The sequence below is a fragment of the Solanum verrucosum genome, unplaced genomic scaffold (genome assembly GCF_900185275.1).
Source record: "Solanum verrucosum unplaced genomic scaffold, falcon-dt-bn FXZP01000064.1, whole genome shotgun sequence".
NCBI lineage: Eukaryota > Viridiplantae > Streptophyta > Magnoliopsida > Solanales > Solanaceae > Solanum > Solanum verrucosum.
The window spans coordinates 1,626,538-1,645,550 of record NW_026020144.1 but is presented as its reverse complement, the minus strand read 5'-3'; the positions used below and the strand labels follow the sequence as shown (position 1 = coordinate 1,645,550).

At 28.7% G+C, this 19,013-nt stretch overlaps 2 protein-coding genes across 3 annotated transcripts in view; both read left to right on the top strand.

The window, feature by feature from the left end:
• Positions 1-11,380, top strand: part of LOC125827712 (floral homeotic protein PMADS 1) — a 305,579-nt gene extending 294,199 nt beyond the window's left edge. For both annotated transcript variants that reach the window (XM_049507038.1, XM_049507039.1), the window contains exons 2-8: positions 7,873-8,064; positions 8,156-8,222; positions 8,620-8,681; positions 8,808-8,907; positions 9,834-9,875; positions 10,086-10,130; positions 10,908-11,380. In XM_049507038.1, coding sequence (XP_049362995.1) covers positions 7,877-8,064; positions 8,156-8,222; positions 8,620-8,681; positions 8,808-8,907; positions 9,834-9,875; positions 10,086-10,130; positions 10,908-11,090 — 687 coding nt within the window. In that variant the 5' untranslated portion in view covers positions 7,873-7,876 and the 3' untranslated portion in view covers positions 11,091-11,380. The remainder of the gene's footprint in view (positions 1-7,872; positions 8,065-8,155; positions 8,223-8,619; positions 8,682-8,807; positions 8,908-9,833; positions 9,876-10,085; positions 10,131-10,907) is intronic.
• On the top strand, positions 489-2,634 carry LOC125827681 (S-type anion channel SLAH4-like). The gene is made up of 2 exons (XM_049506999.1): positions 489-1,415; positions 2,353-2,634. Exons 1-2 carry the CDS (start codon positions 489-491, stop codon positions 2,632-2,634), a joined length of 1,209 nt encoding a protein of 402 aa, XP_049362956.1.
• Positions 11,381-19,013: the final 7,633 nt, after the last annotated feature.

Here is a 19,013-nt window from a genome sequence, read left to right as displayed (position 1 = left end):
TTCAATAATCATACAATGTAAAATATACCTTATTAGAAAATATGAAATTTGCTATGGTATTTGTTGATATTTCTAGCTAATTCGCAGCTGTAAGGTTCCTAGCTAGTAAAATTTTCTTTAAATCATCGTTAATCTGTCACTAAATAGAAATAGCTTGAGATTTTGTTGTTTAGCTGAAAAATTTATTAATTTGTCGTTTATTTTTTATTTTCTATTAGAGATATTTTACCATTGGTGTAGATATTAAACTCATACATCTTAGCATTCAAATAATATAAACTTAGTTTGTACCTGCCTGCATGTACCTCCAGCTAATTAGAAGGAAAATTTGATTTGGTACTCTTTTTAATTAATTCATTTGTCTCCATTTAGCATCTAGCTAACCCAATTTTCACTTTCTTTAATCCTACTTAGTTTGTCCTATTATCAATCTCTCCCCTATAATAATCTCTAACAAGATACATTAAACTCCATTAATTCCTTCAAATATGTCGTTGAGAATCACCCCAGTATTAGATGAAATAATTCTCACACCTAATAGTACTCATGAGTCCGAAAACCAAAATACTGTACCAGATATTGGTATTACAATCGATGATTCCTCTCTCAGTTCATCAGAAAAGCGAGAAGACGATCATAACCTTCTCACTTTATTCTCAATGCTAACAAGGATTCATGCAGGCTATTTTAGAATAAGCCTATCTTTGTGTTGGGAAACTTTATTATGGAAAACACTACTCGACCCAACTAATAACGAAACAAAATTCTTACATCGTGTCCCTCAAATAATCTATCGTCCCATTCTAATATTCTCATGGTCGTTTGCTTTATTGATTCTGGTTCTACTTTCAGTACTCTACCTCTTGAAATGCGTCTTTCGATTTAATTTAGTCAAAGGGGAGTTTCTACACCATGTTGGTGTAAATTACCTTTTTGCCCCTTGGATTTCTTGGCTTATTTTACTCGAATCCTACCCTTTTATTATAGCTCCAAAACACGTTGGTTACAAAGCTCTTTGGTGGGTTTTTGCTGTTCCGGTTATAATTTTGGATGTGAAAATTTATGGGCAATGGTTCACTAAAGGGAAAAGGTTTTTAACAGCCGTGGCTAACCCAACGAGCCATTTATCGGTCATTGGGAACTTAGTCGGGGCTCGAGCCGCGGCTAAAATGGGCTGGCAAGAGGTTTCGGTTTGCTTGTTTTCATTAGGCATGGTTCATTATTTGGTCCTTTTTGTTACGTTGTATCAGCGGCTATCGGGAAGTGACCGGCTACCGGCTATGTTACGGCCCGTTTTCTTCTTGTTCTCGGCTGCTCCGAGCATGGCTAGCTTGGCTTGGGCGTCAATTACTGGAACCTTCGATACTACTTCGAAGATGTTCTTCTTTCTCTCGTTATTCCTCTTTACGTCACTGGTAACGTTAAATTTAAAAAGTATTATTTTTTTAAAAAAAATTCCAAAACATATTATTCGATATAACTTTTAATTAACTATAAAATAGACAATCTTTTATAACAAGTTATATTACATATTGATAATATAAAACTCTTTATACGATATATGAGTTGAATCCAAGATTAAAGGAGTCTTCCACTTGCAAAATTTGATGAATATATATCAGAAACCTTTAATTTATGTCTTTTATTATTATTATTATTATTATTATTATTATTATTATTATTATTATTATTATTATTGTTTTTCAATCCTAAGTTGGAATTTTTCACTTCCTTGCATGTGCAATTAGATGAAATTGACTTTACAACAACTTTGTCTTCAAGTCTACGTATGTGTTGTATTAGGAATATAGTTATAATATTGTTTTCTTTTAGGATCAACTTGTTATTTATGTTTCTAATTTCATTGTTTTTGTCTTTTTGTATATTAAAAATATCAACGTTATTAAATATTGGCTTGCTATTTAAACTATTCATGTTTTCTTGTACGAGCCGTACATGCCGTGATCAAGACGACTCTCATTTGTCAGTCTACTAGATCCACAATCCCATAAAAGTATAAAACTGATCAAATCTTTTTAGGTAGATGGTTTGGTCAAAAATATTAAAATTATATCACGTACAAATTTATTTTGAGTATATACGTAATATATTTATCGATTATTTTTTTAGGAAAGGTGTGATAAAGACCAAGATATATAGCATTAGGGTTCGGTCAAATTCAATAATCTATCTCAAATCTTATATGTGTATGTTAGAAAATTCAACATATGTTAATATATAGAAAACTTATATTATGAACTAAGTTATTGGTACAATGTTGATGTTCTAAAATTTTGAATTTGCTTCTGAACGATAGTGATTGATTATAGTTTTTTTGTTTGAACTTTTTAGATATGCAGGCCAAGTCTTTTCAAGAAATCAATGAGAAAATTTAACGTGGCATGGTGGGCATATTCATATCCAGTAACACTATTAGCATTGGCATCTACAAGATATGCAAAAGAGGTTAAAGGAAAAGTGCCACACACCATAATGCTAACTCTATCATCTCTCTCAGTTTTAGTCGTCATTGCTCTATTGCTCTCCACTGCTCTTTACTCGAAAATCCTCTTACGTGATGATGATCCTTCTCTCAAGCATACTTGTTTAGCAGAGACGCATTCAGAATATTAAATACGCGTTTTTCCTATTTGCTATCGACTATGATTGAGTTTAGTGGTGCGAGCTATTGCATGGGAGCGGGGGTTTTACCATAAAATGATTGAGTTTAGTGGTCTCCAGCTAGCGCATGCCTAACAAGAGTCTACCTCTCTCATGAGTCTGCCCTATGTATTAATTAATTATTGTAATTGTAATTAATTAAGAGCTTAGGGCTGATAGCTACAAGTCATTATCGTTCCTAAAGTATTAATTAATATATGAAAAATGCATAAGTACCCCCAATCTATGCCGAAATCTCAGAGACACACTTATACCATACTAAGGTCCTATTACCCCCAAACTTATTTTATGAATAATTTTCTATCCCTTTTCGGTCTAGGTGGCACTATCAACCAGATAGCTTGAAAATTGTCAACACCCGCTGAGCCAGAAGATAGTGCCACGTAGGCCGAAAAAGGGTAGAAAATTATTTATAAAATAAGTTCGGGAGGTAATAGGACCTTAGTATAGTATAAGTATGTCTCTGAAATTTTGGGCATAGATTGAGGGTACTTATGCATTTTCCCTTTAATATATGTTATTGTATGGAAATATCGTCTACTTGCCATAACTACTCTTTACTATTTGGGTTCAATATGTATTACTTAATTTATATGAATTTAATAAAGTAGAACTTTTTATATATTTTTTATTTTGGGTTTTTATCATATTCTGTCACATATACATGTGTATGATGACGTTTGAAATATGTCCATGTTTAAGTGACCAACTTTCTGTCTATAGACAAATGACAAATCATTTTCGTTATATATAGCCAGCTAATTAGATGCCTAAGTTTGATCAACTATATATACTACGTAGTACACATTTATGATCTTCATCAGATATGGGAAGATCAGAATCACTACTAGAAAATATGGAACTAGCTATAGAATTTTTTGATAATTTCTAACTAATTCGATAATTGAGTTTTCTTTAAATTCGTTGCTAATCAATAGCTAAACGAAATTAGAATGAAATTTTTATTATTTAATTATGAAATTCTGCCTGTCGCGCTGATGCTTTATTTTCTAGTAGTGAATTGGGCGTAATCAATTGGTAAATATAAAAACTATAGTCTATATGATAATGATAGGCGAAGTTTCTCCCATCGTTAATATCTTATAGTATGTTAATTAAGAGAGACTAGTAGGTTAGGGTGGTTTGGACATAAGCTTTAAATTATTTAGTTAATAGTAATTACTATTATTACTTTCTACTTTAATTCCTTATTTTGACTTGTTCGTAATTTAAAGGGTTCATTTAACATTGACACATAAATATTAGAGAAAATAATTATTTAATTTCCTTTAGCTCAGGAATATATATATAGCTCGTTGATAGATCAATCTATGCACTTCAAATTTGATTGTTGTGATGAGTGATACCCGACAATGTCTACTTGTACATATTTTTTTTTTCTTCTTATTTTAATTAAATATTATGTATATTCTATAAGACATTTATAGCTGCCAAGCTGTCAATTTCTCATATTGTTGACTAACCAACTGATCATGAATATTTAATATCAAATTCTCTAAAAAAAATCAATTCAATCGAGGTATCTAAATAGGATTTTAAATTCTGACCTAGAACAAACTAGATCTCATAATTAAATTAGTATTAGCATTTAATTAATAAGCACGACAACGTGAATAGAGTATGACTGTATAATGATATATATATGTACGTAGCCCTTTTTAAAAAAAATTCCCCGCCATGAGACTTGAGAGGCAATTGAACATTGCTCAAGCATAGGACATACGTTTATTGACTTGATATAATATTGAGTGTGACCAAATTTTCATATATTTAAGGTGCAATGTAATCAATCTGTGTTTTGTTTATCTATCCTAACACTCAAAGTCCTGACTTACTTGATGCAAATATATACCAACTAACAAGTACCAAACCATGTACAATGTGTTAAAATATTCTATAGAGCATTTTTAACATAAGAAAAAAATAATTAAGTGATATAAGGTATATAAATGGAAAAACTTTTTGAGAAAATGAACCCATTGAAAATTTTATTAAAACAGTTTTATTTTCTTTTTCTTAATGAGAAGAAGCAAAAATGTGGTTAGCAAGTTGGGGTGGCTTTCTAAAGATGGGCTCAATTAATGATGGGCTTTTCTGGTCCAGCTTGTATTAAGTGAGCAAGCCCACCGAATAGCCTCTAGCCCACAATAATGTCAACAAAATATTACAAATAATAAGTTTAGAAATTTTTTGTCTTGTCTGACATAAGTTTGGTAGAAATTAAGTAGTATGTCATAAGTCTTGTAAAATCTAATTCGCTCGGATAAGTTAAGAGAACTTTTGTCTCACTCGAAATAAATTTTGTAGATCAAATTATGCCTCTTACCATTCATTCTGAAACTAAACTTTTGCCTCTCTTGACATTAATTTTGTAAGAACTAATGTGGGTTTTGAACCGAATGAATTATGCCTTGATCAACATAAGCTATGTATAGAGATTAAGCAATATAACTTGTATGTTATAGACTATAATAAGTATGGTAAGAAAATATAAACTCATAGAAAGCAAAAAATATTTGTTATTTCGACATCAGAGAAATCTTTAGCTACTTATTATTTGTTGCTTAATATATGAAAAGATAAATAAAATACCATCAAATTTAATAGATAAAAATTAAAGACCATCGATATTTGTGCGAATGACCCAATACATGAAAGGACTAGATGAACAACGTTAATATTTCAAGATTCCTTGTCATATAGCCGTGCAAGTAATCACAAAGTTGTAGACTTTTAGTATCCTTTTCTTCTTCCTAGGCTTTAGTTTAGTATCACTTTTTAGGGTTTAATGTTAAACCATTGGTTCTTTGTTTGTCCCATTTAGATATATACTCGTTATTGCAATGTATTCATAGTCCTGACATTTTGCCAAACTACTTATATTCTGGTTAGTTTTATGAAATGTTTATATATGTATTTAGTAATTTGTTTGTCATTCGAATAATTCTATTCTAGGATTAGTTTTCTGAATGTCTATATTTAGTATTAGTTCGAGGTCGCTTAGGCGACGTAACCCCTTTTAGAGTTACGTTCAAGTTTATGAGTTGTGAATTTACTATTAAATTAGTTCAATTGTTTTAATTATTGAATTACCAATTTATAAGTCTAAGAAAAAGCTATTGAATTTGTCTGATCAAACTTGTACCTAATATCGTTTAAGTTGACTATTAAATTTATTGTAGCTCGTTTTGTTTATTGAATTACCAATTGAAACGTCTAATTAAGCAAAAGTCATTGGATTCGTTTGATCTAAACTTGTACCTAATATTGTAACTCCGCTCTTGTTTCCCTTTTCATACAACACATGCACATCGATTTACCCTATCTATCTATCTTTTCTTCTTATTTTTTTTAAATAAAAAAATTCCCCTAGTTGGCACGAGTATTATATATCATGAGAATAAGTACATGAGGGGGGGTTGACCTTACATCAACATACAACACAAAGGATAGAACTTTTATCCTTTCAAAGGGAGGGTTAGGAGATGACTATCTTCACACTAAACCCCCGCACATATAAGGAGTAAATTAGCCAACAAAAAAGTTCGCTACAAACCACACCCTTCAGGCCTCTTCAAACTTCATTTATGAGATTATGCTGACTATGTTATTGGTGTATAAGTTGAGTTAAAACTTTGAGGATCACAAAATAGATGAAAGCATCAAATAATATTCGCATAAATCAAAAGTAGTTTTAGGGTAGGTAGTGCCCTAAACTTAGAGCATATGTCATATCTGTTGGTACAACTTAAGACATATATAAAAGAAGAGACCGCAATCACTCGTTTAACACAATGGTCCTTTATTTGCATTTCCTTCATGTAATGCTATACTAATAATATATACTAGCTATACAGAATCTTAAGCAAAATTTGTTGAACAAATCTTTCATTTGCGAAAATTGGTGAAAAAAGTACTTGAGTCTAGTTAGTGTAATGGCAAGAAGTTAGTTCCCTTCTTTAGGTAAAAAGGGACCCACATCGATCCGTCATTTATGTGTAGTCTCTTTAATATGACTTGAACAATCTTCACCTCTTGAACTAGCATTTGAGATTAAGTTAGATCTAATGTCTATTATTCACAATGTCCAATTCTAGACATACCTCCTCAAGGTAAATGCTAGATTTGCGTAAACTCTATCCTTTCTAGTGTCCAGAATCTGCTTTTGAGACTACGTTGAGTTTGTTGTGTTGTTGTTACATGAGTGAGTATTGAAGAAATCTCACATCGATCAATTATGGAATGGGCACTAATTAACTACTATCCATGTGTTTTAACTTAATTTCTATAGGCCATTTCTATATTTATCATATGTTCATATAACATAATTTATAATTATCTTTTAGGTGGCCTAATTATCTTTGATATTTTATCTACCCCTTGAGAGGGCTAACTCGTATAGTAGAGGCCATCAAAACCTTTTCATAATATTCGTTGTCTGCTTTTTTATTAACGGGATAATTCATTGAATACGTTGGTAAAGTACATAATTATGGCACTACAAACCAATAAATAGGAAAACAAAAACAGATTAAGGAATTGATTGATCAAAAAGATTAGAAAAAATGTCTCAAGTCAAATCTAACAATATTGAGCATCAACGATTATTTCTACTCTCACCATTTTCAACATATATATTTTTGAACAATTACAATACTTCAACGCGGTCAATTACACACTTTAATATGATATTAAATTATTCAAAATCCATATCTCATGATCTCGACGTCATCCAGTGAATAAAATGAATTTGCATAAGAAATAAAAGAATCAAATCTATATAGGAGGAGACGTATAATATATAATCCCTCTTAGTATTAAGTATATCTTGAATTTTAAAAATAAGATGATCACACATTTTTCCTCATTTAATTCATAATAAAAATATAAATACTGGTGGGTGACAAGTGACTGATAACTGAGACGTTGTGATGGTAGGGACAACTACAACAAGTGACAATTGATTGATTCTTAAATTACTTTTATCAAATTCTGCAATCACCTTTCATTGTTTTGGCATACCTTTCCATTTTTAGTAACTCCATCTTTCTAAGACTCTTCTCCTCCTCCAATATCTTATCACAAATCAAAATAAAAAATTGCACAATAAAAAGTTAACTTGACCTTTTAGGGTTTGAGTATTCAAGATCTCAAAAAAAAAAAAAAAAGAGTTATGGCTCGTGGTAAGATCCAGATCAAGAAAATAGAAAACCAAACAAATAGGCAAGTGACTTATTCAAAGAGAAGAAATGGGCTATTCAAGAAGGCTAATGAACTTACTGTTCTTTGTGATGCTAAAGTTTCAATTGTTATGATTTCTAGTACTGGAAAACTTCATGAGTTTATAAGTCCCTCTATCACGTAATAAAATAACTTTATCTTGATATTATTTTATTTTTTTTGAAATTTTGTGTTTATGTTGAATATTTTGATGTTGTTTATGTGTTGTTAGGACCAAGCAATTGTTCGATCTGTACCAAAAGACTATTGGAGTTGATATTTGGACTACTCACTATGAGGTTTTAATTTCTTTGATTTCTCCCTTCTAAGATCTTTAACTTGATTTTGGGCTAAAGATGTAAAGATTCTTGAAATAATGGATGGTGATGAGATATGAATTACCCAAGATCTCGATCGATCCCCATGTTTTGATACAATAGCGAAGTTAGGAACTTTGTTAAAAGTGTTCAAGATTTTATATAGATCTATCTGTAAAAAAATAATTTTTAAGGTGTACATATTACATTATTTTCTATATAATTTCGAGTGTTTAATGGATCATCTAAACCACTTCTTTGATATCATGTTGAACTGTATGTACGTCTCATTTAAAAGTTTAATTATTAGGAAGATTGTTTTACTTATAGTTTTTTGAGGTACTTTCAGATCTATTAGTATTTGTTAAATATTGTGCAGAAAATGCAAGAGCAGCTGAGGAAGTTAAAGGATGTTAATAGGAATCTACGAAAAGAGATCAGGTTAGATATCTAGATCTTTAACAAGAATCTATGACTTTTTAATTTATTGATTAAAAATCTAAAAAAAAAAAATCTTTTTATTTTATTTTATTTTGTTTATTTATTGATATTATAATTAATGGACAGGCAGAGGATGGGAGAAAGCCTAAATGATCTGAACTATGAACAGTTGGAAGAGCTCACGGAAAATGTGGACAATTCTCTAAAGCTTATTCGTGAAAGAAAGGTTAATTCCAATTATTAAACTAAAATTTCTAAAATTGAAATAATCGTAATCGAATCACTTTATTGTTGTCAAGTGAGATATGAAAAGGTAATATGTTTTGCAGTTTTATTCTTACCTTTATGGGTAAAGAGGTTTTTTCTTCGATTGACCCTCGAGTCTCGACAATTCTATTCATTTATATGAACATGAGACTGATCATACTGTGAATAAGCTCATAAAGACGGAATTTACTTGAATCTTGATCTAGATCAACTAAAAAAAGAAGGTATAGAGATACAATATGAGTTTAGATGAGCTTCAATAAATAACTCACATTTTCCCTTCAATTTCACTTGATAAGTAGCTTGCCGTTGGCATGTATCCCTCCCAAAATACATAGGACGTTTTTCGGGGGTCAAACTAACAAAATTTGTTCGACATTTTAAGATATACTAAATTAATCTAAATTCAGTTAGCTTGAAACTTTTGAAAGACGAAACGCAATAATAATTTTAGAATAAAAATAGTACATATATATTGACAATTTTTTCTTTCTATCTTGGACTTTCAATTACTTCACTAGTCCTATGAAACTCAGCTTCTCTTAAGTAGACACCTATCATTCAAGAACTTGAGAGAATACATCTAAAGGCCGATTGAACGGCTGTAGATTTAAAGATCGGATTCTTCATCACTCGTTGTGATGCATATTACTTATTACTATTGGTTCATCATGTCGATTCATGAGTATTTTGTTATGATGCATATTAGTTATTAATATAATTACCTCTTTTACCCAAAAAATAAATAAATAGAAAAGAGTAATCCAATGTGAGTAGTAATATCCTTAACTACCTTTTCATTTTTATTTGCTTGCCTTCCATAAAGTTGGTCATTTTCTTTATGTAAGCAATGCCTAACTTTATTTTATTTTTGTGAAAGAACAGTATAAGGTGATTGGCAATCAGATTGAAACATACAGGAAGAAGGTAACAATATTGATTGTCATCTTCTATTGAGCTTTTTTATTCCCCCTTCCTACTCAAAGGCGGAGCCAGGATTAGGAGCTTGGGATTCTAAATTTTAGGACATATATATATATATATATCACCTAGCTCCGCCTCTATTCCCACTCCACACACAAAAAAAAGAAAAAAAGAAAAAAAAAGAAGAGGAATTCATATTTTGGTTGATTGCAGGTTAGGAATGTGGAAGAAATACATAGAAATCTCCTGCTTGAATTTGTAAGTGCTTAAAACTTGTTACTAATATTTTGTTTGCATTGCATAGAAATTAAGTTTGTTTTTCCAATCATCCACAACCCCATTTTTGCCATATTGCTTGATAGGAGTAGTAGTTAGATGCGCATTTATCTATGATTTACATTGTTCTCTACATCTAGATAAACCTAGTACGTTGATCGGGTTCTTCAAAATGCTGTCATATCCGTGTCAGATCCTCAAAAAGTATATTATTTGGGGAGAACTTGATACACACATGTCAACATTTCTAAAAGTTCGACCAATATAGAAGTAGGTGGTATAGTTGGTGTTTCTTTGCGTAAGAATGATGAAAATCATGTTTATGTTGAGAATAGTCATCCCCTATATTTTTGTGATCTTTCCACACAACCACTAAAAGGCCTTTCATATGGGCACGCAGGAATTTGAAATTCTACCGCAACACATTTGATTTACTTGGTGCAAAATCTAGTATTTATACTTGTTTAGTGAATTTTGAAATAATATTACTAGAGTTTTACGAATGATAAACACTGTCATTTCCAACCTAAGATTGTGGTACTTTTGAGTTTAAAAGAAATTCAATACATGGTGATCAACTATATATCCTCAACCCATCCTTACATTGTGTGCCAAATGAAAGATTTTCACAAAGGAAAAATTCAACATCTTTATATATACAATGTGATTAATCGACAAAAATATTCATTTCCTTCCCTCTTTCTCCACCCACCCCAACAATACATACATGATATTGATGATTGATTTTGAATGGTGCAGGATGCAAGACAAGAGGATCCATATGGTGGATTAGTTGAACAAGAAGGAGGCTACAATTCCGTGCTTGGATTCCCCACTGGAGGGCATCATATATTAGCCTTAGGCCTTCAACCAAACAACAATCATCATCATCATCTTCACAGTGGAGGTGGCTCTGATATTACTACTTTTGCTCTAGGTTGAGTAGTAATTAATTCACCTTATTGTAATTTTCCCCTATTATTAGTATATTGATGTTTTCTAAATAATCACATGCAATGTTTCTTCACTAGACATGCATGAGAGTACTGACTCTTTAGACTATATATTCTCCTACTTTTCCTTAATTCAGTGTGTTAAAACCTAAAAAGAAACTATAAGGTTGTCAAACTCTATTGTTTTTGGATTGAAGTGTTATGTATCTTTTAATGTTTAATGTAATGTTTTAGTACTTTCTTATATATAAAGATCATGTGAAAGTATGGAAATGTTTTAATTTCTTAGTTTCGTGAAATGAATTTTATATCACCAATATTTATTACTTTAAATTATGTTTTGTTTCCTTCATGTTGGTATGTTTGTTCAAAATTTTGTAGAAAATGAAATTAATCCTAAATTCTATCCCAAAAATTATTATTATTATTATTATTATTACACATGTATGATGTATCATAAGATCATAGTATTCACTAAAGTTATTGACTTAATTCGATCGAATTCGTATATCTAACCTTCCAGCTTAGTTCGAATTATATATTTATATATTCTTGTAGAAAATGTAAGAGATTTTTGCACCTTCTTAAAAAATTTATCTTAGATAATAGCAAATGAATATGAATTTAATTACATGCAACATAAACAATAAAAAATTATATAGCCAACATAGAATTGTAATAAATGTTTTTTTTGGGCTGCTGTTGTTCAAGGCTCCCTTACAAAGTTTCACCACTTGCATCTTATATATTTTTGAAATGATCAAGCAGTGAAAATCTAAATAGATAGATATATTTTTTTTGTTATTGGAAGCTTAATTAAAACTTAAAATATTGCTTAATATAGTTGGAAAATGTTTAAATAAGTCACTATTTGTAGTAGTTTATGTTCATATAGGTACTACCAAATTTCAGTCACAATATTGTTTAGTATTATCAACAATATTAGAGCAAGGAAGCTTCATTTTTTTGCTCATGGAAAGTGAATATTCTTTAGTATTGATAAAAATTTAAATAAGTTGCTAACAATTATTTTATATATTTTTTAAGCATGTCGTATCATGAGATCAAGTGCTTAATTGGAATAAATTATAATTTGAGTATCTTTACTCACAAGTTTAAATGATTGTATATGTATAAAGGTTAAAAAAAGGGCCTGATTCTATCTCTTTCAGTACCGTTTGAAGAAAGGATGGTTGAATTCTAATTTAGACCTTATTCTTTTTGTTGTCAAGTGACTTTTACTCCTTCTAATCTAAACGATGTGCGTCTATTTAGAGCTTTTCACAGTCAAATTAGTCAAAGTCAAAGTCAACGTTTTTTTAATTTTTTTTTTTCTATTTCTAGCTGTCCACTCTAATTTACAAAATCCCAAATTTACAAAAATTAACTTCTAAGGAAATACTTTAAATGTGTTGATCTCTCCAAACTAGTATAAATAAGAACTTTTGTTAAACTTATTTTCACTCACAAATATAAAATATTTCCCCTCTCTCACTTTCAAGAAAAAGTCATTTCTTCAACGCTGCTATGGTACCACAAAAAAAATATTCTTTTTTGATTGTTTTTTTTGGTTTTCTTTTTAGTTTTTATTCTTTAAAATGTATGATTTCACGTTGAATTAAGTTTTTTGTGTTTTGCTTATTTGAAAAGGTGCACATGTTTGATTATTTATTTATTTTCATTCAGAAATTGATTTTTGTGATTTTTATTAGAAAAGGAATAATTATTCTTTCTCCTTTATTGCTTGTTTTTCTATATATGAGTGTACCTAACTCTAATTTGATCTAAAACGTGGTTTGTTTGGTAGAATTTAATTAAAGAATGATAAATATAAATTTTTACATAATTTGTATTTCCCTAGAACTTTTTTTAATTGATTTTTTTGGCATGTTGGATGTTTAGGGTACCTCTGATGAAGTTCAAAAAGTTCAAGATCAAAAGCTTCCCATTTTCGAAAGTGTCCGTCCCAAAGATCCTACAATGCGCGATGGAGTTATCTGTTGCGTTATAAGCACGGAAGCCCTAGAAATTCCGAACAACGATCACATTATATTTCCTCCTATTAAAAGGTCGTCAACATCATCTGCAAATCAAAAGAATGCTAAGAAGGCCAAGAAACAACATTGCAAGAAGTCCCGTTAGGAAATTCAAGTGCAACAAATACATTTCATGGAGCAAAATGTCGATTATTTTTGTATTTTACTTTTATTACTTGATTTGAATTTACTTTTCTTGTAAGGGAAATAGTCCCATGTTCAATAGCCTTATTAAATAAATATTTTCATCATTTTCCTAGAAAATGTTTTAGATGAGATTTGTCATTTTAATTTTTGGTATTTGGTATTACGAAAGCTATTTTATTTTCATAAAATATTAATGGAAGATCAATGACTTTACTTATGGGCATAAAAACATACTCATTCATGTTACATATATCTATTCTATCATTTCGAATGAGGAAATGTTTTAATTTCTTAGTTTCGTAAAACAGATTAGTAGGTTGTCATGATACAATGTCTACTTTATGCTCAATATCTTTATTTCTATTTTAGACAAATACGGTGTCAAAATTTAAATTATATGGGTTCAAAAATTGTATCCAAAATGAACCAATACCCCAAATCACATATGAAATAAAACTAATCCTAAATTCTATCCCAAAAATATAATTATTCTTACTTATGATCTTTATCACTTGCATCTTTATATATATATATATTGAAATGATCAGAGGTAGTGAGAATACAAATAGATAGGCTTTTCTTTGTTATTGAAAGCTTAATTAAATCTCAAAATACTGCTAATATAGTTGGAAAAAGCTCAAATAAGTTACTATATAGCAATATTTTATGTTTATATAGGTACTATCAAATTTCAGTCACAATATTGTTCAATATTGGTATAAATTTGAATAAGTTACTAACAATTTATGTTTATCAACAATATTAGAGTAGGAGGCTTCATTTTTTTTTTTTGTGAATGGTAAGTGGATATTGTTTAGTATTAGCAAAAATTTAAATAAGTAACTAACAATTGTTTTTATATATTTTTTAAGCATATCTTATAATGAGTTCAAGTGCTTAATTGGAATAAATATAATTTGAGTGTTTTTACTCACAAATTTAAATGGTTATCTATGTATTAAGTTCAAAATAGGCCTAATTCAATCTCTTTTTGTATAGTTGAAGAAAGGAAGGTTGAATTCTAATTTAGACTTTCTTTTCTCGTAGTCAAGTGACTTTCGCTCCTTCTAATCTAAACTATATGCGCGCGCCTATTTGGATCTTTTCACAGTCAAAGTGAAAGTTTTTTAAAAAGTTCTATTTCTGGCTGTCCAAGCTAATTTACACATTCCCAAAAATGAACTTCTTAATTGGACTACAAATATTATCTAATGAAACACTTTAAATGTATCAGTCTTTCCAAACTAGTATAAATAAGAGCACTTGTTAAGCTTATTTTCACTCACAAATATAAATTATTTCTCAAGAAAAAATCATTTCTTCAACGCTGCTATGGTACCAAAAATAATATATTTATTTTTTTATTATCTTTTTGGTTTTCTCTTTTAGTTGTTTTGATATTTTATTCTTTAAAGAGTGTACATATGTTTTTTTAGTGTTTAATTGGGAATGATTTCTTGTTGAATTGAGTTTTTCGTGCTTTACTTTTTTTGAAAAGGTGCACATTTGTTCCCGTAATTTTTTTATTTTTCTTCATTCATAAATTGTTTTTTGTCATTTCTATTTGTAGAGGAATAATTATTCTTTTTTTCGTTTATTGCTTGTTTTTCTATATATCTTAGTGTAGTTAACTCTAGTTTGATCTAAAATGTTAATTATTTGGTAGAATTAAATTAAAGAATAAATATAATCTGTAGAACATTTTTTTAACTTTTCATTGATATTTTTTTTTTGGCCTTTTGGATGTTTAGGGTATAACTAACGAAGTTCAAGAACAAAATCTTCCCATTTTCGAAAGTGATCGTCCCAAAGTGATAGATGATCCTACAATGCGCGATGGAGTTATCTATTGCGTTATAAACACAGAAGTCCTAGAAATTCCGAACAATGACCACATTATATTTCCTCCTATTAAAAGGTTATTAGCATCATCTGCAAATCAAAAGAATGATAAGAAGGCTAAGGAACAACATTGCAAGAAGTCCCGTTAGGAAATTCAAGTGCAATAAATACATTTCATGGAGCAAAATGAATTGTATTTTACTTTTATTACTTGATTTGAATTTACTTTTCTCGTAAGGGAAATAGTCCCATGTTCAATAGCCTTATTAAATAAATATTCCCTAGAAAATGTTTTAGATGAGATTTGTCATTTTAATTTTTGGTATTTGGTATATCGAAAGTTCATGCAATATTAATGGAAGATCAATGACTCTACTTATGGGCATAAATTAAGTTTTTTACGATTATTTTAACTTTTAACTTCCTACTTATTACTTGCTAAAATGTGTTCAAAGTTTTATATATATAGATCCACGAAAAAAAATAAAAAATTGATCGGTAACTAGTGCAAAATTAATTATTAAAGTGAAAGCAAACTAAAGGAGCAAGATGATTTATGCTAAAATTTAATGGGAAATTAAGAAAAAAACATACTAATACTAACTGTATGATTTATACTAAAGTTTAACGTATGCATATGCATGGTAGACACATTTTTTAATTGAAGTGTTATGTATCTTCTAATGTTTGATGTACTTTCTTATAAAAATCACGTGAAAGTATGAAAATGTTTTAATTTCTTAGTTTCGTAAAATAAATTATTTCTCTTTTCTTCATGATACGATATCTACTTTATCTTCAATATGTATGTTTTTATGAATCTTTATTCTATAGGTACTATCAAATTTCAGTCACAATATTGTTGAGTATTAGTAAAAATTTGAATAAGTTACTAACAATTTATGTTTTATCAACAATATTAGAGCAATGGAGCTTTATTTTCTTGCTCATGGTAAGTGGATAGTGTTTAGTATTGGCAAAAATTTAAATAAGTCACTAAAAATTGTTTTATATAGTTTTAAAAAATATTTTATCATGAATTCAAGTGCTTAATTGGAATAAATTACAATTGTGAGTGTCTTTACTCACAAATTTAAATGGTTGTCTATGTATTAAGTTCAAAAATCGATTTGATTCAATCTCTTTTTGTATAGTTTGGAGAAAGGAAGGTTGAATTCTAATTTAGACCTTCTTTTCTTGTAGTCAAGTGACTTTCACTCCTTCTAATCTAAATTATGTGTACCTATTTGGAGTTTTTCACAGTCAAAGTCAAAGTCAGAGTTTTTTTTTAGAAAAAAGTTGATTTTTTTCTATTTCTAGCTACGCAAGCAAAATTACAAAATGCCAATTCCCAAAAATTAACTTCTTAATCGGACTACCAATATGTTCCAAGGAAATACTTTAAATGTGTTGTCTCTCCAAACTAGTATAACCTAGTTATGTTTTAGATGAGAAGTCATTTTAATTTTTAATGTTTGATATGACGAAAGTTATTTTATTTTCATTGAAATATTAATGGAAGAAATGATTGTACTTATGGGCATAGATCATTTTTCCTACGTCTATCTTAACTTTTAACTTTTTAGCTATTACTTGCTTAAAATGTTCAAAATTTTGTATAGATCTATAAAAAAAAAAATTGACTAGTAATTTGTACAAAATTATTCTCTATACAACATGTTGAATTGTATTGACCTAGGGAATTCTAGATTTTTGACAAGAATCTCTTGACTTTTTAATTTATTGATTAAATGATGGATCTTTTTCCTCTTTATTTTATTATTGTTAATTATTGATATTAAAGAATGAGAGAAAGATTTTTGCAGTTGGAAGATTTTTGCTATATAATTCTTATTTGCTAGAACGTTATTTAATTATTGTCACAGTTCTTTAATGTATTTTATCCTAAAAACACTATGATTTTTGCAGTTGGAAGATTTTTGCTATATAATTCTTATATGTAATGTAATGTTTACTTTCTTATAAAGATCACGTGAGAATGGGAATGTTTTAATTTCTTAAGTTTAGTGAAATGAATTTTATATAAGTGATATTAATTAGTTGAAATTATGTTCTTTTTTAATACATATTGATAGGTTTTTCATGATATGATATCTACTTTTATGTCCATTATATATGTTTAGTTCTATCTTTGACTAATGTGGTTCCAAAATTTAAATTATATGGATCTTAAATTTTATGAGATGTATTGTGCTAATAACTGAGTTATATGTGATACGGTGTGTATGGGGATATCTCTATAAAGAAATGGATCTTAGCCTAATTCAACATCAAAATCTATCTCATAAGGAGAGGATTGTCTTAAAAAAAAATCATCCCACCCCTAAAAGATCTTAGGCCTAATTCATAAATTTAATTTTATATTTAAAAATAAATAAATTACAAACTTGAAATTAAAATCCTACTTTTTGAAAAAATTGAAATTCAAATCATAATTTGAAATTAAAATTTTGTCCAAATTTTATAAACAAACACTAATTTCAAATTAAACTTCTCTCTAAATCTTTTTATCAAATGTTTTATTTGTTTCATAATAGCTCATTTCTTAATTAATATATTATGTTAGTAACTACATTTATAACTCTACTATTTATATCCTTTGGCTTAATTTTAAAATTGAGCCTAAATAAGAATAAAAATCATACATGATTATGATAAACCAAAAAGGGAAATGATCACTTGAGCATATATAGAAAAAACTTTAAATGTTATTTTGACCTTCAAATTATAATTTATTTCAATTAGCACTTAAATATACACAAGAAAATATTTCTATCAGATATTTTAGAATTAAATTTAATTTGACATATTTCTCGCGGTCAAAACAATATTTACAAAATTTAATGAGAATATTATCTAATATAGAAATACTTTAATTGCACTGTCCCTCCAAGCTATTATAAATACACATGCTTGTTAATTAAACAAATATCAAATATTTTTCTTCACTTCACTCCAATAAAAAAAAAAATGGGATCTCTTTCACCAAGTTCTTCATGGACCCCTCAAGATGACCTTTTGCTTATCAACGCTGTTATGGTAACAAAAAAAATACTTTTTTTTACACTTGTTTTGATGTTTTATTCTTTAAAGAACGTATGCTTTTTAGTGTTTATTTTTCATTCCGAATTTGATTTTTGTAATTTTCATTTGAAGGATATTTGTTGATTCATTTGTTTTGTATCTTGTTAATTGGTTGTTTTTGTAATTCTGCGTGGACAACTTTTTTTTATCTCAAGTTTATTTTAAATAACATTTTTGTCCCTATTAAGATAAGAGTAATCGCTGAATATATTTTACCCTCAATTATTTGATTACACTTGATATGTAGTCTTCGTCTATTTGAAGGACAAAAGGTCTAGATCTTTTTTTCTTTTTTTTTTTTGGTGATTTACCGTGCAGGTTAGTGAATGGGTTTTTTTTTTTTTTTTTGAAAAAAAATGAGATAATGCGTATGGAGTTTAATTTATGTTTTTTGGGGTAAATAGAGATGAAATTGAATTCAAATCGGAAATTTCCTTAAATCTAATACTTAATTGTCTAGTTAATTTTATTTGCTTATTATGTCTTATTTGTTTCTAATAGTATTTGTAGTATTTATTGTGAAATTATGAGAAATTAATTAAATAAAAAAATTCTATACTCAATTTATTCTAATTTTTTAGAAGAGGAATTATTATTTTTTTCCTTTATTGTTTGTCAATATCTGAGTATATTTTTGTCTGATTTCTCCTAAAATGTTATTTATTTGGTAGAATTAAAGATTGAATGATTATAAAATGTTAACTCCGTAGATAATTTTTTTGAACGTTTCATTAATTTAATTTGTTGACATATTAATTTATTTCTTTTCTAGACTGGTGCTT

Coding starts and splice junctions, on each gene's coding strand:
- LOC125827681 (XM_049506999.1), top strand. CDS start 489: ATGTCGTTGAGAATCACCCCAGTATTAGATGAAATAATTCTCACACCT. Junction 1,416..2,352: donor TATTCCTCTTTACGTCACTG/GTAACGTTAAAT, acceptor TGAACTTTTTAG/ATATGCAGGCCAAGTCTTTT.